Here is a 20,674-nt window from a genome sequence, read left to right on the forward strand (position 1 = left end):
AGAATGAGGATTTTTTTTATTCCCAATAGAATAGCGAAGCAGTTCACATGCTTGACATCTGTACCATTCGTTCAATGTAGGGTTGTCAAGTGCAATGCTCGGCTTTTTCCAACTGCTCATAGAGAATGCAGCGGTCAGGCAACTGAGGCGGATCTCTCCAGTTGGTGAAAACAAGTTACCTTAATATTTACTGAGGCCAGTCTCACACGTCCAGATAATTCCGGTACCGGAAAAAAACGGTACCGGAATTATCCGTGTCCGTGTGCCCCTGCGTTTCTGTGGCACATCAGTGTGGCACACGTGTGCCTCCCGTGTGCCCACTGGGTACCACACGGACCGTGCAGGAGAGACAGCGCTAAAGTTTAGCGCTGTCCCCTGCATCGTGCTGAAGCCGCGATTCATATCTTCTGTGCAGCAGCGTTTGCTGTAAAGAAGATATGAATAATCCATTTTTTTAGTGGTATTTCGTGTTTAAAATAAAGCTCCATGTCCCCACCCCCTGTGCGCCCCCCCGCTGTTCTGAAAATACTCACCCGGCTCCCTCGTTGGCTGTCGCTGCTTCCTGTCCTGGCCGCAGCTTCGCCTGTATGCGGTCACGTGGGGCCGCTCATTTACAGTAATGAATATGCGGCTCCACCCCTATGGGAGGTGGAGCCGCATATTCATGACTGTAATCGGCGGCCCCACGTGACCGCATACAGGAGAAGGTGCGGCCAGGACTGGACACTGCGAGGGAGGCGGGTGAGTATTTTCAGAACAGCGGGGGGGCGCACAGGGGGTGGGGACATGGAGCTTTATTTTAAACACGAAATACCACTAAAAAAATGGATTACTCATATCTTCTTTACAGCAAACGCTGCTGCACAGAAGATATGAATCGCGGCTTCAGCACCATGTGGGGGGGACAGCGCTTACTGGAGCACTGTCTCCTGCACGGCACACGGAGAACGTCCGTGTGCGGTATGTGTTTTACGGTACGTGCTCCCACGAACACTGACATGTCTCCGTGTTTGGCACACGGAGACACGGTCCGCAAAAAATCAATGACATCTGCACAGATGCATTGATCTTAATGTGTCTACGTGTGTCAGTGGCTCCGGTACGTGAGGAAACTGTCACCTCACGTACCGGAGCAACTGACGTGTGAAACCGGCCTAAGGCAGTTTTAGTATCTTTGGGCCTGGTGTTGAATAGGTAAAATTTCTGCTGTACATATACTCACTAAATAGATTTATGGAATATCTCTAATAAATTCTATATTTGATAAATGATATATAAGAAGTTTATTCATGGCTCTTCTACAGACACTCATGTACAGTGGGTACGGAAAGTATTCAGACCCCTTTACATTTTTTACTCTTTGTTTCATTGCAGCCATTTGGTAAATTCAAAAAAGTTCATTTTTTTCTCATTAATGTACACTCTGCACCCCATCTTGACTGAAAAAAACAGAAATGTAGTATTTTTTGCAAATTTATGTAAAAAGAAAAACTGAACTATCACATGGTCATAAGTATTTAGATCCTTTGCTCAGACACTCATATTTAAGTCACATGCTGTCCATTTCATTGTGATCCTCCTTGAGATGGTTCTACTCCTTCATTGGAGTCCAGCTGTGTTTAATTAAACTAATAGGACTTCATATGGAAAGGCACACACCTGTATATATAAGACCTCACAGCTCACAGTGCATGTCAGACCAAATGAGAATCATGATGTCAAAGGAACTGACCAAGGAGATCAGAGACAGAATTGTGGCAAGGCACAGATCTGGCCAAGGTTACAAAATAATTTCTAAAGTACTCAAGGTTCCTAAGAGCACAGTGGCCTCCATAATCCTTAAATGGAAGAAGTTTGGGACCACCAGAAGTCTTCCTAGACCTGGCCGTCCAGCCAAACTGAGCAATCGTGGTAGAAGAGCCTTGGTGAGAGAGGTAAAGAAGAACCCCAAGATCACTGTGGCTGAGCTCCAGAGATGCAGTAGGGAGATGGGAGAAAGTTCCACAAAGTCAACTATCACTGCAGCCCTCCACCATTCAGGCCTTTATGGCAGAGTGGCCTGATGGAAGCCTCTCCTCCATGCAAGACATTTGAAAGCCTTCATAGAGTTTGCTAAAAAACACACGAAGGACTCCCAGACTATGAGAAATACGATTCTCTGGTCTGATGAAATGAAGATAGAACTTTTTAGTGATAATTCTAAGCGGTATGTGTGGAGAAAACCAGGCACAGCTCATCACCTGCCCAATACAATCCCAACAGTGAAACATGCTATGGGGGTGTTTTTCAGCTGCAGGGACAGGACGACTGGTTGCCATTGAAGGAAACATGAATGTGGTCAAGTACAGAGATATCCTGGATGAAAACCTCTTCCAGAGTGCTCTGGACCTCAGACTTGGCCGAAGGTTCACCTTCCAACAAGACAATTACCCTAAGCACACAGCTAAAATAACAAAGGAGTGGCTTGACTGGCCTAGTCAGAGCCCTGATGTAAACCCAATTGAGCATCTCTGGAGAGACCTGAAAATGGCTGTCCACCAACGTTCACCATCCAACCTGACGGAACTGGAGAGGATCTGCAAGAAAGAATGGCAGAGGACCCCCAAATCCAGGTGTGAAAAACTTGTTGCTTCATTCCCAAGAAGACTCATGGGCTGTACTAGCTCAAAGGGTGCTTCTACTCAATACTGAGCAAAGGGTCTGAATACTTATGACCATGTGATATTTCAGTATTTCTTTTTTAATAAATTTGCAAAAAATACTACATTTCTATTTTTTTTCAGTCAAGATGGGATGCAGAGTGTACATTAATGAGAAAAAATGAACTTTTTTTGAATTTACCAAATGGCTGCAATGAAACAAAGAGTGAAAAATTTAAAGGGGTCTTAATACTTTCCGTACCCACTATATGTGGCTCATCTGTGCAGTAGGCAGTTATTGGCAAGAATATAAATATTAAAATGTAGATTGTCCGAACAGTGCTGACTGTTGGGATACTGAATGATGACTTACTGTTAACACAGAAAACCCACTGGTCTAGGACAGCAGTGGGACTGGTAGCCATTATAGAGAAGCTAACACCTCCTGGAACACTTCATTAAATAAGAGGAAACCAAAATATAAACCCTTCCTCAAATATTTATGATTAGGAAAACTAAAAAATCCTGTATAATTTTGTAATATTAGCTCTAGTCCTTTAAGAAAGAGACTGATCTCAACTGAAGTGGGGCTCTTTGCTGTCTCACTATTTTGACAGCTGTGTGAGACTTCTTACTTCTGAACTGAAAGATACCACTGTAATAATAATAATAATAATAATAATAATTTTATTTATATAGCGCCAACATATTCCGCAGCGCTTTACAACTTATAGAGGGGACTTATACAGACAACAGACATTACAGCATAACAGAAATCACAGTTCAAAACAGATACCAGGAGGAATGAGGGCCCTGCTGCTCGCAAGCTTACAATCTATGAGGAAAAGGGGAGACACAAGAGGTGGATGGTAACAATTGCTTTAGTTATTTGGACCAGCCATAGTGTAAGGCTCGGGTGTTCATGTAAAGCTGCATGAACCAGTTAACTGCCTAAGTATGTAACAGGATGTAACTGTAAGGGAGAGACCAGGTTGTGCAGCATAGAAACACAAGGTAGATCTATGTGCTTGATGTATTTAAAGAGTACCTGCCTATGATTGCCATTTCATTACAGAAAAATAGCAAGACCTAGCCTAAATCTTTTTCTAAATACAAGTGTTTTTAAAAAAACTATTTAAACTATCGGTTTGGAGCCCGTAAAGAACCTGACTCTGCAGCAGGATTTGGTTGCATACCAGCATCTCATAGCCATTGGTGATGAGCGAGTATACTCGTTGCTCGGGTTTTCCACTACCACTGTCACGGAAGTCATCTGCATCTGCATGTGCCTATAACGTACATTAACCCTACTCAAGCCCTTCCTAAATGTGCAGCCATCAGATAGAATCAAGGACCACATTTGAGAGCACCATAATTTGTTTTTCTGACCACCATTGGTGTAGATGACATTTTTATTCCCTATGTCCATTCAAGCATAATTGTAACAGTGCAGTTAATAAGGACACAGATTCATCCAAACACCTTTGTATTATAGGAAACATGAAGATTTTTAATAGGCACGGAAAAAAAATTATGTAAAGTCCAACTTAGTTTTTGCTCTGGTTCTTTAAATGTATTCTGCACTTACCCTTCTTCCCCTACAAATGTGATGTATAATTTGTTTCTTTGAAGTTCTTTGCGTGAGTATGCCATTACTTGGTTAAATGTTCCTTCCAAAAGATGATCTCGACGTATAATAAGCCTATATAAAGTGCAAAGAATAGCAATCAATCACTTTCCTCAACAATCTATGAACTGTAGAGCACAACAATAATCTGGATATGGATATTTAGAAGAAAAACAATACAAATAACTTACAAAAGGTTATGAATATTATAAGAAAAATAATACTAATAGCCCACAAAGGTAGAGAAAGAAAAGAAATGGAAGCTCTGTTTTCAGACTAGAGGGAACATCCATTTCCAGGAAAAAAATGTTAGAGTCCATTCTCAAATGTAAAAAATGTAGTTGTGCAGCTTATTACTCTTGCATAAATGCACCTGCATTACACACAGACTTATTACATCGATGTTCGTCACAGTTCCGAGCAGCAACAGCAAAAATAGTCAGTTAAACGTTCAGAATCACTTGCATAAAAAGCTCAGTAACTGAAAATATTTTGCTTAATTATCTTGAACTAAGTACAAGTGCTCATGCAAACGTCCATGGAACTGGGTCCGATCAAAAAATTGCATGCACGAACTGGCCACAGGTTTCCTGACCCAAACATGACAGCCACATAGAAATATATGTGTCATGCCCTGGTCAGTCTGTGCATCGGAACGACATCCACGGACGTCTGCATGAGCCCTACGGCTGTGTTCACACATTGCGGCTGTGTTAGTCTTTTTTAGCTGCAAAACAATTTGTTTTTCCTGTCCGTTTCCAAAATCATGGCAAAAAGAATTATGGTTTTATTGTGTTTGCGGCAAGAAAACTGTCACACACCTGCAATGTGTGGACATAACCAAAAGGCTCTTATGGGCTGATTTCGGCACATAAACGAGCGCTGATTGGCTGTTCCTTTAATGGCCACAAGGGGTAACACAAACTATATGGGGACAGAATGATCCATAGCGGCACATGCTCTGTATACTTTGGTCGAATGTGCGGCCTATAACGATGATTTTTATACCGGTATAATAAACTGATGAACAATCGTTCTGCTCATCTATCGGGTGATCAGCGACATGTTTACATTGGCCGATGATCGTGAAAGGTTGTTGTTACCAATTATCATCTTATGTAAATGGACAATAAGATAAGATGTTACAAAAGGATATCTATCTTCAGAGAAAGCTTTAGACTGACCATGAACAAGCAGGACACATGCTCGGACTGGTCCACAGGTGAGCAGGAGAATCCCCCGGTGGGCCTCTGTGCAGAAGTACATCCTCTAACCCTTTATATGTAGTTGGCACAATACATTTACCGACAAACAAACGACCTAGTATATTATTATATAGAAGCATAGGCAAATTTGTGAAAGAGGGTAATGTAATATTAACATGTAAATGAACAGTGGGCCCCCAGAGTCAATGTCACTGGTGGCCCTTGGCAGGCCAGTCCGACACTAGCAGGACATGCCAGGTGATGTGAGCTCATCCGCAACCAGGATTCATTTTGGATGAGGTGAATACTACCTTGTACCACTCTGTACAGGGATTATTACACAAGTAGAGCAAATTATATACTGTATTGATATTATATCACTATTAGTGATGAGCGAGTGTAGTCGTTACTCGAGTTTTCCGAGCATGCTCGGGTGTTCTCCGAGTATCTTGGGTGTGCTCATAGATTATGTTTGAGCCCCCGCAACTGCATGATTTGTGGCTGCTACACAGCCAGAATACATGTGGGGATTCCCTAACAAACAGGCAATCCCTGCATGTGTTCAGGTTGTCTAGCAGCTGCAAATCATGCAGCTGCGGGGACTCAAACATAATTTACGAGCATGCTCAAAATACTTGGAGAACACCCGAGCATGCTCGGAAAACTCGAGTAACGAGTACACTCGCTCATCACTAATCACTATGTGAGCAGCAAACTAATATTCAAAAATGAATCTATGATTTAAAGTAAAGAGACTTTCACTATTTAACAGCTTCAATTGACACATGTCTATTACATATTCCAAATACTTCCTTCAGAATAAAATCCTGGCTGGTAAACTACCATGGTCTTCCCATAAAATCACAGAATACAGTGCAGTATCACCTTCATACTACCGGCGAGTTTTGTTTTTCTGTGTTTTTATTTGGCCTGAAGACAAAAGTCTTCATGAAAACTTGATGCTGAATTAAATATTTAAACCTCGTGAGTGCACCTTCATTACCTTGATTCGGAAAATAATTATTCCCTGTTATGGAAAAGAGTAATCCAGTAGTATGTATGGGAAAAGAACAATAACACACGATTAAACAAGATTACCGGAGGATTTAATAGCTAACAGCCTACACACGATCTGGAAATATAATAAAAGCAGATTGAATATTATTACCATAGTCAACAATGCACATACTTTGAACACTCCTCTAGTCAGTAAGTTAGTGCTCCTTTCTTCACACCACCCTTGCCTTAATAGAAATCTATTCCCTAAAAAGCTGGTCACACCTTTAATCTTCTTAAAAGACAGCTAAGAACATGTCATACATAACAATATTTCATTCTATGATTGGTGTATTATGCCAACCAGTGGCGTAACTACAAAGTTATGGGCCCCGGTGCGAACTTCCAAATGGGGCCCCCCACCCCACCCCGGGTCCCCCCGCCTCAACCCCATACCCACCTTCCCCTAGATACGCCTTGGACTGTCACAGGAATCTCCTGCACTGCAACATGTTGTTGGGTGCCAGCACAGCCCGCACAGTGGTATATCCAGCACAGTGGTATATACAGCACAGCCCGCACAGTGGTATATCCAGCAGAGCCCTCACAGTGGTATATCAAGCACAGCCCGCACAGTGGTATATCCAGCACAGCCCGCACAGTGGTATATCCAGCACAGCCCGCACAGTGGTATATCCAGCACAGCCAGCACAGTGGTATATCCAGCACAGTGGTATTTCCAGCACAGCCAGCACAGTGGTATATCCAGCACAGCCAGCACAGTGGTATATCCAGCACAGCCCGCACAGTGGTATATCCAGCACAGTGGTATATCCAGCACAGCCAGCACAGTGGTATATCCAGCACAGCCAGCACAGTGGTATATCCAGCACAGCCCGCACAGTGGTATATCCAGCACAGCCCGCACAGTGGTATATCCAGCTCAGCCCGCACAGTGGTATATCCAGCACAGCCCGCACAGTGGTATATCCAGCACAGCCAGCACAGTGGTATATCCAGCACAGTGGTATATCCAGCACAGCCAGCACAGTGGTATATCCAGCACAGCCCGCACAGTGGTATATCCAGCACAGCCCCCACAGTGGTATATCCAGCACAGCCCCCACAGTGGTATATCCAGCACAGCCCGCACAGTGGTATATCCAGCTCAGCCCGCACAGTGGTATATCCAGCTCAGCCCGCACAGTGGTATATCCAGCACAGCCCGCACAGTGGTATATCCAGCACAGGGATATATACAGCAGAGCCCGCACAGGGATATATACAGCAGAGCCCGCACAGGGGTATATAGAGCACAGCCCGAACAGGGGTATATAGAGCACAGCCCGCACAGGGATATATACAGCACAGCCCGCACAGGGATATATACAGCACAGCCCGCACATGGATATATACAGCAGAGCCCGCACAGGGATATATACAGCAGAGCCCGCACAGGGGTATATAGAGCACAGCCCGCACAGGGGTATATAGAGCACAGCCCGCACAGGGGTATATAGAGCACAGCCCGCACAGGGATATATACAGCAGAGCCCGCACAGGGATATATACAGCAGAGCCCGCACAGGGATATATACAGCAGAGCCCGCACAGGGATATATACAGCAGAGCCCGCACAGGGATATATACAGCAGAGCCCGCACAGGGATATATACAGCAGAGCCCGCACAGGGATATATACAGCAGAGCCCGCACAGGGGCATATAGAGCACAGCCCGCACAAGGGTATATAGAGCACAGCCCGCACAGGGATATATACAGCACAGCCCGCACAGGGATATATACAGGACAGCCCGCACAGGGATATATACAGCAGAGCCCGCACAGGGATATATACAGCAGAGCCCGCACAGGGGTATATAGAGCACAGCCCGCACAGGGGTATATAGAGCACAGCCCGCACAGGGGTATATAGAGCACAGCCCGCACAGGGGTATATACAGCAGAGCCCGCACAGGGATATATACAGCAGAGCCCGCACAGGGATATATACAGCAGAGCCCGCACAGGGATATATACAGCAGAGCCCGCACAGGGATATATACAGCAGAGCCCGCACAGGGATATATACAGCAGAGCCCGCACAGGGATATATACAGCAGAGCCCGCACAGGGATATATACAGCAGAGCCCGCACAGGGATATATACAGCAGAGCCCGCACAGAGATATATACAGCAGAGCCCGCACATCTCATCTCCCCCCCCCCCCCCGATAATGGCCCCACAGTCCAGTTAAAAAGAAAAAAAAAAACTCTCCTCACCTTTCCTTTTGCCCGCGCTGCTCCCGGCGGCTGCAGTCTGCCCAGGACACTGCAGGTGCGCGATGATATGACGTCATCGCGCACCCGCAGTGTACTGTCAGAGGCAGAGCGGGGAATGATGGGAGAGGGGGCGTCAGCAGACGCTCTCTCCTCCATCATTGCATTGAACTATACCGGTGTCATAGACGCCGGTATAGTTAAATGCGGCGGCGGCGGCACTGGGGGGGGGGGGGTCGGGGGAACAGTGTAGCGGCCCACTACTGGCACCGGCTCTTCTGGCATTTGCCAGAAGTGCCCGATGGCCAGTCCGGCCCTGCACTGACCTGCCAACCCGGGGCCCCTGACCTGCGGGGCCCGGTCGCAAAGGCGACCGCTGCGACCGCGGTAGTTACGCCCCTGATGCCAACCACCAGACTCCCAGTGGACAGGACACCCAGTGCTGCAATTCTGAAGAACAGGGTGAAAGTGATTGAGTGGCCATGTGTCTCCTGATCAGAACCCAACCGAATATCTATGGAGAATTCTAAAGAGACAAGTTGTCATCATTCTCCATCCAGCATCCAGACTGTAAGAGAAGTAGTTCTTGAAGAATGGAATAAGATAGATTCTGCAGAATGTCACCAATTTGTTCATTCTATGCCTAGAAGACTTGGGTGCTGTCCTATAAAATCACAGAGGTCATACAAAATACTGCATTTTTCAGACTATACGACGCACCGGACCATAAGACGAACCTCTAATTTTCAGAAAGAAAATGGGGGAAAAAAATGAATGTGTCAAATGGGGTTCCCTCTTACAGTCCTGAATTCAGCTTACCCGGGGGGATCAGCAGCGGAGTCATAGGGGGTGTTTTGTGGTCCAGTGATGATATGATGTAACACCCCAGGTAACCTGTTGTTACAGTGATGTTGCCTTCCCTTCAGGGAGGGTAATATCATGCTTGGAGGCAATGGAGTTCTCTTTCCCAGGTAAGGCACCCACACACAACACATTCCAAATCCAGGCCAGGAGGGGGAGCTCAGGACCCAGATTCAGGGGAGCTTCCCTGATCTATACTGTATGTATCCTGACCTGGAGGAGGAGTTAGGACGGTCTAATAGAGACACTGAAGGAGAAGGAAGTCTGGAACTCAGAGCAGACAAAGAGGTCGAGCAGCCACGAGGGAGCTGCAGCCTCTGGAAAGAGTGAGAGAACCTGAAGGGTTGTATGTGGTGGAGCTACAGAGGGAAGGAGCAAAGGAGAGAAAAAGGGCTCAGAGGGGAACTGCGATCGGACACCCTCAGAGCCAGAGCACAGCAGCCGGGTACCGGGAGCCCGAGGCTTTTGTGGGACTCTAAGACACAGAGCAGAACCGGAGGGCCAAGAACTGTATGTAATTGGCCCACACCACACCTGAGACACAGCAGCACCTGAAGAGCCCGGGGCATGATAGAGTCCCTGTAAAACGTCTGAAGCTGCCCCTCATGCAGGCGCCTGTCCCAGGACAGGGGGAAAGAATGAGGACCTTGTTAGAAAGCTTCAGGCAGCAGGGACCATATATAACAGCGCAAGGAGGAAAGGCTCATGGACCTCAAATGGGAAGGAGATTCTCCCATTGCCTCCGAGCCGGCCGGACCACAGGACTGTTATGGTTGTCAATGGCAAGAGAACATAGCCCAGCAAACATAAGAACTAGCTCTTGGAAGGATGGAAACTAAACTGACCATGAACTAAACCTGCCGCACAACTAAGAGTAGCCGGGTAGCGTAGCCTGCGTTTTATCCCTAGACGCCCAGCGCCGGCCGGAGGACTAACTAATCCTGGCAGAGGAAAATATAGTCCTGGCTCACCTCTAGAGAAATTTCCCCGAAAGGCAGACAGAGGCCCCCACAAATATTGGCGGTGATTTTAGATGAAATGACAAACGTAGTATGAAAATAGGTTTAGCAAAATTGAGGTCCGCTTACTAGATAGCAGGAAGACAGAAAGGGCACTTTCATGGTCAGCTGAAAACCCTATCAAAATACCATCCTGAAATTACTTTAAGACTCTAGTATTAACTCATAACATCAGAGTGGCAATTTCAGATCACAAGAGCTTTCCAGACACAGAAACGAAACTACAGCTGTGAACTGGAACAAAATGCAAAAACAAACAAGGACTAAGTCCAACTTAGCTGGGAGTTGTCTAGCAGCAGGAACATGCACAGAAAGGCTTCTGATTACAATGTTGACCGGCATGGAAGTGACAGAGGAGCAAGGCTAAATAGCGACTCCCACATCCTGATGGAAACAGGTGAACAGAGAGGATGATGCACACCAGTTCAATTCCACCAGTGGCCACCGGGGGAGCCCAAAATCCAATTTCACAACAGTACCCCCCCCTCAAGGAGGGGGCACCGAACCCTTACCACAACCACCAGGGCGATCAGGATGAGCCCTATGAAAGGCACGGACCAAATCGGAGGCATGAACATCAGAGGCAGTCACCCAAGAATTATCCTCCTGACCGTATCCCTTCCATTTGACCAGATACTGGAGTTTCCGTCTGGAAACACGGGAGTCCAAGATTTTTTCCACAACGTACTCCAACTCGCCCTCAACCAACACCGGAGCAGGAGGCTCAACGGAAGGCACAACCGGTACCTCATACCTGCGCAATAATGACCGATGAAAAACATTATGAATAGAAAAAGATGCAGGGAGGTCCAAACGGAAGGACACAGGGTTAAGAATCTCCAATATCTTGTACGGGCCGATGAACCGAGGCTTAAACTTGGGAGAAGAAACCCTCATAGGGACAAAACGAGAAGACAACCACACCAAGTCCCCAACACAAAGCCGAGGACCAACCCGACGCCGGCGGTTGGCAAAAAGCTGAGTCTTCTCCTGGGACAACTTCAAATTGTCCACTACCTGCCCCCAAATCTGATGCAACCTCTCCACCACAGCATCCACTCCAGGACAATCCGAAGATTCCACCTGACCAGAAGAAAATCGAGGATGAAACCCCGAATTACAGAAAAAGGGAGACACCAAGGTGGCAGAGCTGGCCCGATTATTGAGGGCAAACTCCGCTAAAGGCAAAAAAGCAACCCAATCATCCTGATCTGCAGACACAAAACACCTCAAATATGTCTCCAAGGTCTGATTCGTCCGCTCGGTCTGGCCATTAGTCTGAGGATGGAAAGCAGACGAGAAAGACAAATCTATGCCCATCCTAGCACAGAATGCTCGCCAAAATCTAGACACGAATTGGGTACCTCTGTCAGAAACGATATTCTCCGGAATACCATGCAAACGGACCACATTTTGAAAAAACAGAGGAACCAACTCGGAAGAAGAAGGCAACTTAGGCAGGGGAACCAAATGGACCATCTTAGAGAAACGATCACACACCACCCAGATGACAGACATCTTCTGAGAAACAGGAAGATCCGAAATAAAATCCATCGAGATGTGCGTCCAGGGCCTCTTCGGGATAGGCAAGGGCAACAACAATCCACTAGCCCGAGAACAACAAGGCTTGGCCCGAGCACAAACGTCACAAGACTGCACGAAGCCTCGCACATCTCGAGACAGGGAAGGCCACCAGAAGGACCTTGCCACCAAATCCCTGGTACCAAAGATTCCAGGATGACCTGCCAACGCAGAAGAATGAACCTCAGAAATAACTTTACTGGTCCAATCATCAGGAACAAACAGTCTACCAGGTGGGCAACGATCAGGTCTATCCGCCTGAAACTCCTGCAAGGCCCGCCGCAGGTCTGGAGAAACGGCAGACAATATCACTCCATCCTTAAGGATACCTGTAGGTTCAGAATTACCAGGGGAGTCAGGCTCAAAACTCCTAGAAAGGGCATCCGCCTTAACATTCTTAGAACCCGGCAGGTAGGACACCACAAAATTAAACCGAGAGAAAAACAACGACCAGCGCGCCTGTCTAGGATTCAGGCGTCTGGCGGACTCAAGATAAATTAGATTTTTGTGGTCAGTCAATACCACCACCTGATGTCTAGCCCCCTCAAGCCAATGACGCCACTCCTCAAAAGCCCACTTCATGGCCAAAAGCTCCCGATTCCCAACATCATAATTCCGCTCGGCGGGCGAAAATTTACGCGAGAAAAAAGCACAAGGTCTCATCACGGAGCAATCGTAACTTCTCTGCGACAAAACCGCCCCAGCTCCGATTTCAGAAGCGTCGAACTCAACCTGAAAAGGAAGAGCAACATCAGGCTGACGCAACACAGGGGCGGAAGAAAAGCGGCGCTTAAGCTCCCGAAAGGCCTCCACAGCAGCAGGGGACCAATCAGCAACATCAGCACCCTTCTTAGTCAAATCAGTCAATGGTTTAACAACATCAGAAAAACCAGCAATAAATCGACGATAAAAGTTAGCAAAGCCCAAAAATTTCTGAAGACTCTTAAGAGAAGAGGGTTGCGTCCAATCACAAATAGCCTGAACCTTGACAGGATCCATCTCGATGGAAGAGGGGGAAAAAATATATCCCAAAAAGGAAATCTTTTGAACCCCAAAAACGCACTTAGAACCCTTCACACACAAGGAATTAGACCGCAAAACCTGAAAAACCCTCCTGACCTGCTGGACATGAGAGTCCCAGTCATCCGAAAAAATCAAAATATCATCCAGATACACAATCATAAATTTATCCAAATAATCACGGAAAATGTCATGCATAAAGGACTGAAAGACTGAAGGGGCATTTGAAAGACCAAAAGGCATCACCAAATACTCAAAGTGGCCCTCGGGCGTATTAAATGCGGTTTTCCACTCATCCCCCTGCTTAATTCGCACCAAATTATACGCCCCACGAAGATCTATCTTAGAGAACCACTTGGCCCCCTTTATGCGAGCAAACAAATCAGTCAGCAGTGGCAACGGATATTGATATTTAACCGTGATTTTATTCAAAAGCCGATAATCAATGCACGGCCTCAAAGAGCCATCTTTCTTAGCCACAAAGAAAAAACCGGCTCCTAAGGGAGATGACGAAGGACGAATATGTCCCTTTTCCAAGGACTCCTTTATATATTCTCGCATAGCAGCATTTTCAGGCACAGACAGATTAAATAAACGACCCTTAGGGTATTTACTACCCGGAATCAAATCTATGGCACAATCGCACTCCCGGTGCGGAGGTAATGAACCAAGTTTAGGTTCTTCAAAAACGTCACGATATTCAGTCAAGAATTCAGGAATCTCAGAGGGAATAGATGATGAAATGGAAACCACAGGTACGTCCCCATGCGTCCCCTTACATCCCCAGCTTAACACAGACATAGCTTTCCAGTCAAGGACTGGGTTATGAGATTGCAGCCATGGCAATCCAAGCACCAACACATCATGTAGGTTATACAGCACAAGAAAGCGAATAATCTCCTGGTGATCCGGATTAATCCGCATAGTTACTTGTGTCCAGTATTGTGGTTTATTGCTAGCCAATGGGGTGGAGTCAATCGCCTTCAGGGGTATAGGAGTTTCAAGAGGCTCCAAATCATACCCACAGCGTTTGGCAAAGGACCAATCCATAAGACTCAAAGCGGCGCCAGAGTCGACATAGGCATCCGCGGTAATAGATGATAAAGAACAAATCAGGGTCACAGATAGAATAAACTTAGACTGTAAAGTGCCAATTGAAACAGACTTATCAAGCTTCTTAGTACGCTTAGAGCATGCTGATATAACATGAGTTGAATCACCGCAATAGAAGCACAACCCATTTTTTCGTCTAAAATTCTGCCGTTCACTTCTGGACAGAATTCTATCACATTGCATATTCTCTGGCGTCTTCTCAGTAGACACCGCCAAATGGTGCACAGGTTTGCGCTCCCGCAGACGCCTATCGATCTGGATAGCCATTGTCATGGACTCATTCAGACCCGCAGGCACAGGGAACCCCACCATAACATCCTTAATGGCATCAGAGAGACCCTCTGTGAAATTCGCCGCCAGGGCGCACTCATTCCACTGAGTAAGCACAGCCCATTTACGGAATTTCTGGCAGTATATTTCAGCTTCGTCTTGCCCCTGAGAAAGGGACATCAAGGCCTTTTCCGCCTGAAGTTCTAACTGAGGTTCCTCATAAAGCAACCCCAAGGCCAGAAAAAACGCATCCACATTGAGCAACGCAGGATCCCCTGGAGCCAATGCAAAAGCCCAATCCTGAGGGTCGCCCCGGAGCAAGGAAATCACAATCCTGACCTGCTGAGCAGGATCTCCAGCAGAGCGAGATTTCAGGGACAAAAACAACTTGCAATTATTTTTGAAATTTTGAAAGCAAGATCTATTCCCCGAGAAAAATTCAGGCAAAGGAATTCTAGGTTCAGATATAGGAACATGAACAACAAAATCTTGTAAGTTTTGAACTTTCGTGGTGAGATTATTCAAACCTGCAGCTAAACTCTGAATATCCATTTTAAACAGGTGAACACAGAGCCATTCCAGGATTAGAAGGAGAGAGAGAGAGAAAGGCTGCAATATAGGCAGACTTGCAAGAGATTCAATTACAAGCACACTCAGAACTGAGAAAAAAAAAAAAAAAAATCTTCAGCAGACTTCTCTTTTCTCTCCTTTCTCTGTCAATTAATTTAACCCTTTTCGGCCTGTCAAACTGTTATGGTTCTCAATGGCAAGAGAACATAGCCCAGCAAACATAAGAACTAGCTCTTGGAAGGATGGAAACTAAACTGACCATGAACTAAACCTGCCGCACAACTAACAGTAGCCGGGTAGCGTAGCCTGCGTTTTATCCCTAGACGCCCAGCGCCGGCCGGAAGACTAACTAATCCTGGCAGAGGAAAATATAGTCCTGGCTCACCTCTAGAGAAATTTCCCCGAAAGGCAGACAGAGGCCCCCACAAATATTGGCGGTGATTTTAGATGAAATGACAAACGTAGTATGAAAATAGGTTTAGCAAAATTGAGGTCCGCTTACTAGATAGCAGGAAGACAGAAAGGGCACTTTCATGGTCAGCTGAAAACCCTATCAAAATACCATCCTGAAATTACTTTAAGACTCTAGTATTAACTCATAACATCAGAGTGGCAATTTCAGATCACAAGAGCTTTCCAGACACAGAAACGAAACTACAGCTGTGAACTGGAACAAAATGCAAAAACAAACAAGGACTAAGTCCAACTTAGCTGGGAGTTGTCTAGCAGCAGGAACATGCACAGAAAGGCTTCTGATTACAATGTTGACCGGCATGGAAGTGACAGAGGAGCAAGGCTAAATAGCGACTCCCACATCCTGATGGAAACAGGTGAACAGAGAGGATGATGCACACCAGTTCAATTCCACCAGTGGCCACCGGGGGAGCCCAAAATCCAATTTCACAACACAGGACACTTGTACCTGGTACCCTGGACTGTGGACTACTACCACCAGTAAACCAGGTAAAGACTTTACAACTCTGTGTCCTCCACTTATTCGTCGGCATACACCATCCTTGCCACACACCTTGGGAGCCCCGGGGACCCGCTTCACCTGTGGGAAGCGTTACCATCTTGCTGCAACATCACCCCAGAGGACCCCTTTAAGCAGCGTCAGTCCCTATTGACTGAGACCCACAGGCGGCAGCATGAATAATATACTTTATTCACAATTCCCCTTAAAAGACCTTTCCCCTTTAATTGGGCGCCCAGGGACACGGACCGGGTCGCAGCCACCATGACATCCCCTTTAAGACCGGACCCGGTACCGAGTACCCCCTGCTGCCCTGGTGGGCGACTCAATGACCCAGACTGGTATGCAGGTTTGGCGGTGCGAGGGGCTTTGGCGACATTTTGTGAAAGCCCGGAGCCCCCGCACATTCATTGCTGCAATGCGGTGGTCTCCTGGAGATCCCATCCCAGTCTGGTGCTGCAGGGTGATGATCTCGCTCCCATCCCAGCCTGGTGTGGCTTGTGCTGCAGGTTCGGTGGTGCTCGGTGGTGCACAGTGGTGTGGGGGCGACATTTTGGGAAAGCCCGAAGCCCTGCACTTCTATTGCCTCGATGCTGTGGCCTCAGGAAAATGGGTGCCAGAGGCGGCGCATGCACAGATTGAGATCTCAGCAATGAAGTCTCGTCCCGAGATCTCGGGAGCCGAGATCTCAATCTGCGCATGCGCCGCCTCCGGCAGCCATTTTCCCGGAGGCCACAGAATCGAGGCAATAGAAGTTCGGGGGCTCCGGGCTTTCACAAAATGTCGCCAGAGCCCCCACCATCGCGCACCGCCGACCCTGCCTTGGATGGGAGCGAGATAATTGCCCTGCAGCATCGGACCAGCAGAAGAATCGCCCGACTCCTGCTGCCGCCACGCTAACTGTAAATACATTCCGACTATAAGACGCACCCCAGTTTCCCCAAAAATTTTAAGGGAAAAAAGTGCGTCCTATAGTCCGAAAAATACAATACTTAATGTATCAATTTTTTTTATATAGGGTGTATTCATTTTTGCATCAACTAATTTGAGTAGAACTGAAGATTTTGTAATGAAATTTATATTATTAACCTTAATGTTATGTTATGTTATGGGCTAAAAAATGTTCTATGAAACTCTGTCTTGTCAAAATTTTGGAAATTATTCTTGTGTTCGATGGTTTATTCGATGCGTTTCGAAGTACAAAATTATTGAATAGCAAGGTGACATTAACCCCTCAATACCCCCCTTGCCACCGTTACAGGGCAAAGTGGGAAGAGCCGGGCAAAGCGCCAGAATTGGTGCATCTAATAAATGCACCTTTTCTGGGCGGCTGCGGGCAGCTATTTTTAGGCTGGGGGGCCCATATCAATGGCCCCTTACCAGCCTGAGAATACCAGCCCCCAGCTGTCAGCTTTAGCAAGGCTGGTTGTCAAAAATGGGGGGGACCTCATGCCACTTTTTGTAAATTATTTATTTAAATCATTTAAAAAAAAAGCGTGAGGACCCCTCTATTCTTGATAACTAGCCTTGCTGAAGCTGACAGCTGGGAGTTGCAGCCCCCACCTGTGAGTTTTGTCTGGCTGGTTATCAAAATTAGGGGGGAACCAACAACGTTTTTTTTTTAAATTATTTATTTATAGCGCAGAAGCGGCAGATGAAAACTACCATCCGTCGCTCCTGCTCTCATTGTAATTAGCATTAGCAGGTGTCAGATGATGGGATCAGTAGTCCCATCAGCTGACACCAGTAATCGGAGGTGAAGTTTACACCTCCGATCACAGCGGAGCGCTCCCCGCTGTCTTCTGACAGCGGGGAGCCGTGGCTCTCTGACCGACGGGGAGGATTTCCCAGCCGATCAGAAGCAGTGTTTGCTGCGCTGTCATGCATATGACAGCATGTCAAACACTGTAATGTTGGACCCCCCATTCAAGTGAATGGGGATCGGGTCCGCTCTGTCATTTAGATGTAGCAGAGAAAAGTGTGACGTCACATCCGTCTCTCCTTGACTTTTCTGCAGCAAATACGCTGCAAGAAAAGTCAATCTTGCGTATTTGCAGCATTTTTTCAATAAAACGCAGCAAACACACTGAAAGAAGTAACATGCCCTATGTCAAAAAAAAGCTGCAAAGCGCAAAATACTGATCATCACACAAAAACCCAATGTGTGTGCATGAGATTTGTGAAATCTCATAGGCTTTGCTGGAACTGTAAAAAGCAGCTGAAAATTAGCATAAAAAAACGCAGCAAAAACGCCCTGTGTGAACTTACCCTAAGGCCGGGGACACACACAACGTATTAAAAAACGGTCCGTTTTTCACGGACGAGAATCGCACAAATGTTTCCAAAACAGTGATCCGTGTTCAGTGCGAGGATGCGATTTCCTCGCATCAAATTATCCGTGTGACATCCGTGTGACATCCGTATGCCGGCTTTTCATTTCTCCTTCACAAAACCGACATGATATGAGACATGGTTTACATACAGTAAACCATCTCATATCCCTTTTTTTTTTCTTGCATATTCCACACTACTAATGTTAGTAGTGTGTATGTGCAAAATTTGGGCGCTGTAGCTTGTAAAATAAAGGGTTAAATCGCGTGGGAAGGCTCGAGTTCATATGAGGACATCCAGCAGGGGGCGCATCACTGCGAATCAAGGTAACTACAGGACATTCCCCTGCACTCCATTCATTCACAACATATTACAGACAGGAGCGGGTGCAATAGCACAGCTCCTGGCTGTGAAATGATTTAACCTCTTCAGATGGATTTACATCGTGGGACTGACGGAACAACGGAAGGTATGGAATATTGTTGTTTGTTTTGTTTAACTTTGTTTCAGGTGACGAGGGTCTTCAGGTGGATTACCAGTATAATAAAATATTAAAACACCCTGTGTCTTTATTTCATTAAAATACTTATAAATAACGTGTGTGTGTTTTATTAACCATTTCGTATATTGGATTAATAATGGATAGGTGTCATAATTGACGCCTCTCCATTATTAATACGGCTTAATGTCACCTTACAATAGCAGGGTGACATTAACCCTTCATTACCCCATATCCCACCGCTAAACGGGAATGGGAAGAGAGAGGCCAAGTGCCAGAATAGGCGCATCTTACAGATGTGCCTTGTCTGGGGTGGCTGGGGGCAGATGTTTTTAGCCAGGGGGGGCCAATAACCATGGACCCTCTCTAGGCTATTAATATCTGACCTCAGTCACTGGCTTTACCACTCTGGCGGAGAAAATTGCGAGGGAGCCCACGCCAATTTTTTTCCGCGATTTAACCCTTTATTTTACAAGCTACAGCACCCAAATTTTGCACATACACATTACATTAGTAGTGTGGAATATGCAAAAAAAAAAAAAGGGATGTATGTAAGCCATGTCTCATATCCTGTCGGGTTTGTGAAGGAGAAAGAAAAAGCCGGCAATTGAATTACCGGGTTTTCTATAGAACACCGCTGCGTATTTCTCGCAAGTCACACTGCTGGTCCGTGTGGAATCCGATTTTTTCTCGCACCCATAGACTTTCATTGGCGATTCTCGGCCGAGATACGCTGACAATCGCAGCATGCTGCTATTTCACTCGGATCCTGAATACGGCCGAGAAAATATCGGATGATGGGAGCTGCCCCATAGATTAACATTGGGTCGAGCGCTATGCGATTTTTTCTCGCATTGCACTCGTCCGTATTACGGTCTAGTGTGACCCCGGCCTAACTCTTACTATCACTACTACAAACTACACATGTTATCAGCATTACTAACACAAGTCACAATTCACATTATAAATCACAGTTCACATTACACATTACAACACTTTGCATATTCTTAAAGGGGGACGTAGGCAATATATCAATCTCCTTGCAATGACAACATATAAAAAAGTATCAGTGAAGTGAGCGCATTCTCTGACACTATATGTTTTTTTTTGCACCATTGAGGGAGCTATTAAGGATTCTGGAGTACCGTAAATTGTTTTGAAAAGTTCAAAAATTTAGCTGCGGAGTTGCACAAAAAATGTTGCTTCTTTTGGTGTTATCACATCAATTTCTCCCAGCTCCGTCAAAATGGGCTGAGTGGGGACAGGGTGGGAGTGTGACATCATGACTTGTCTGATTCTTGAGGGGCTATGGTGTTCCTTAAACCAGAAATCTTACTCCAGTCAAAGAATGACGCAAGATTTCTAGCGTGGTCCAGGCCACTCATCAAGTGTTCCAGGTTAACATGAAGAGCCTGCACCCCTTAATGTATCAGGACTCAGGAGTGTCTGACTCCAGCATGCTCCCTCATCAAGACAGGAGAGAAAATTGCTGGTCTTGATGAACTGGGACCTTTCTAGTGATGAGCAAGTGTGCTTGTTACTCGAGTTTCTCCGAGCATGCTGGGGTTGTCTCCGATTATTTTGGCGTGCTCGGAAATTTAGTTTATGTCGACACAGCTGCATGATTTGCGGCTGCTAGACAGCCTGAATACATGTGGGGATTGCCTGTTTGTTAGGGAATCCCCACATG

The 20,674-nt window shown here is 46.2% G+C and overlaps 1 protein-coding gene across 3 annotated transcripts in view; it reads right to left on the reverse strand.

Annotated features, from left to right (window-relative positions):
- Positions 1–20,674, reverse strand: part of HECW1 (HECT, C2 and WW domain containing E3 ubiquitin protein ligase 1) — a 414,968-nt gene that overhangs the window by 26,824 nt on the left and 367,470 nt on the right. For all 3 annotated transcript variants that reach the window (XM_077269169.1, XM_077269167.1, XM_077269168.1), the window contains one exon: positions 4,228–4,341. In XM_077269169.1, the coding sequence (XP_077125284.1) occupies positions 4,228–4,341 (114 nt within the window). The remainder of the gene's footprint in view (positions 1–4,227; positions 4,342–20,674) is intronic.

This window comes from Ranitomeya variabilis, chromosome 6, assembly GCF_051348905.1.
Source record: "Ranitomeya variabilis isolate aRanVar5 chromosome 6, aRanVar5.hap1, whole genome shotgun sequence".
Taxonomy (NCBI): domain Eukaryota; kingdom Metazoa; phylum Chordata; class Amphibia; order Anura; family Dendrobatidae; genus Ranitomeya; species Ranitomeya variabilis.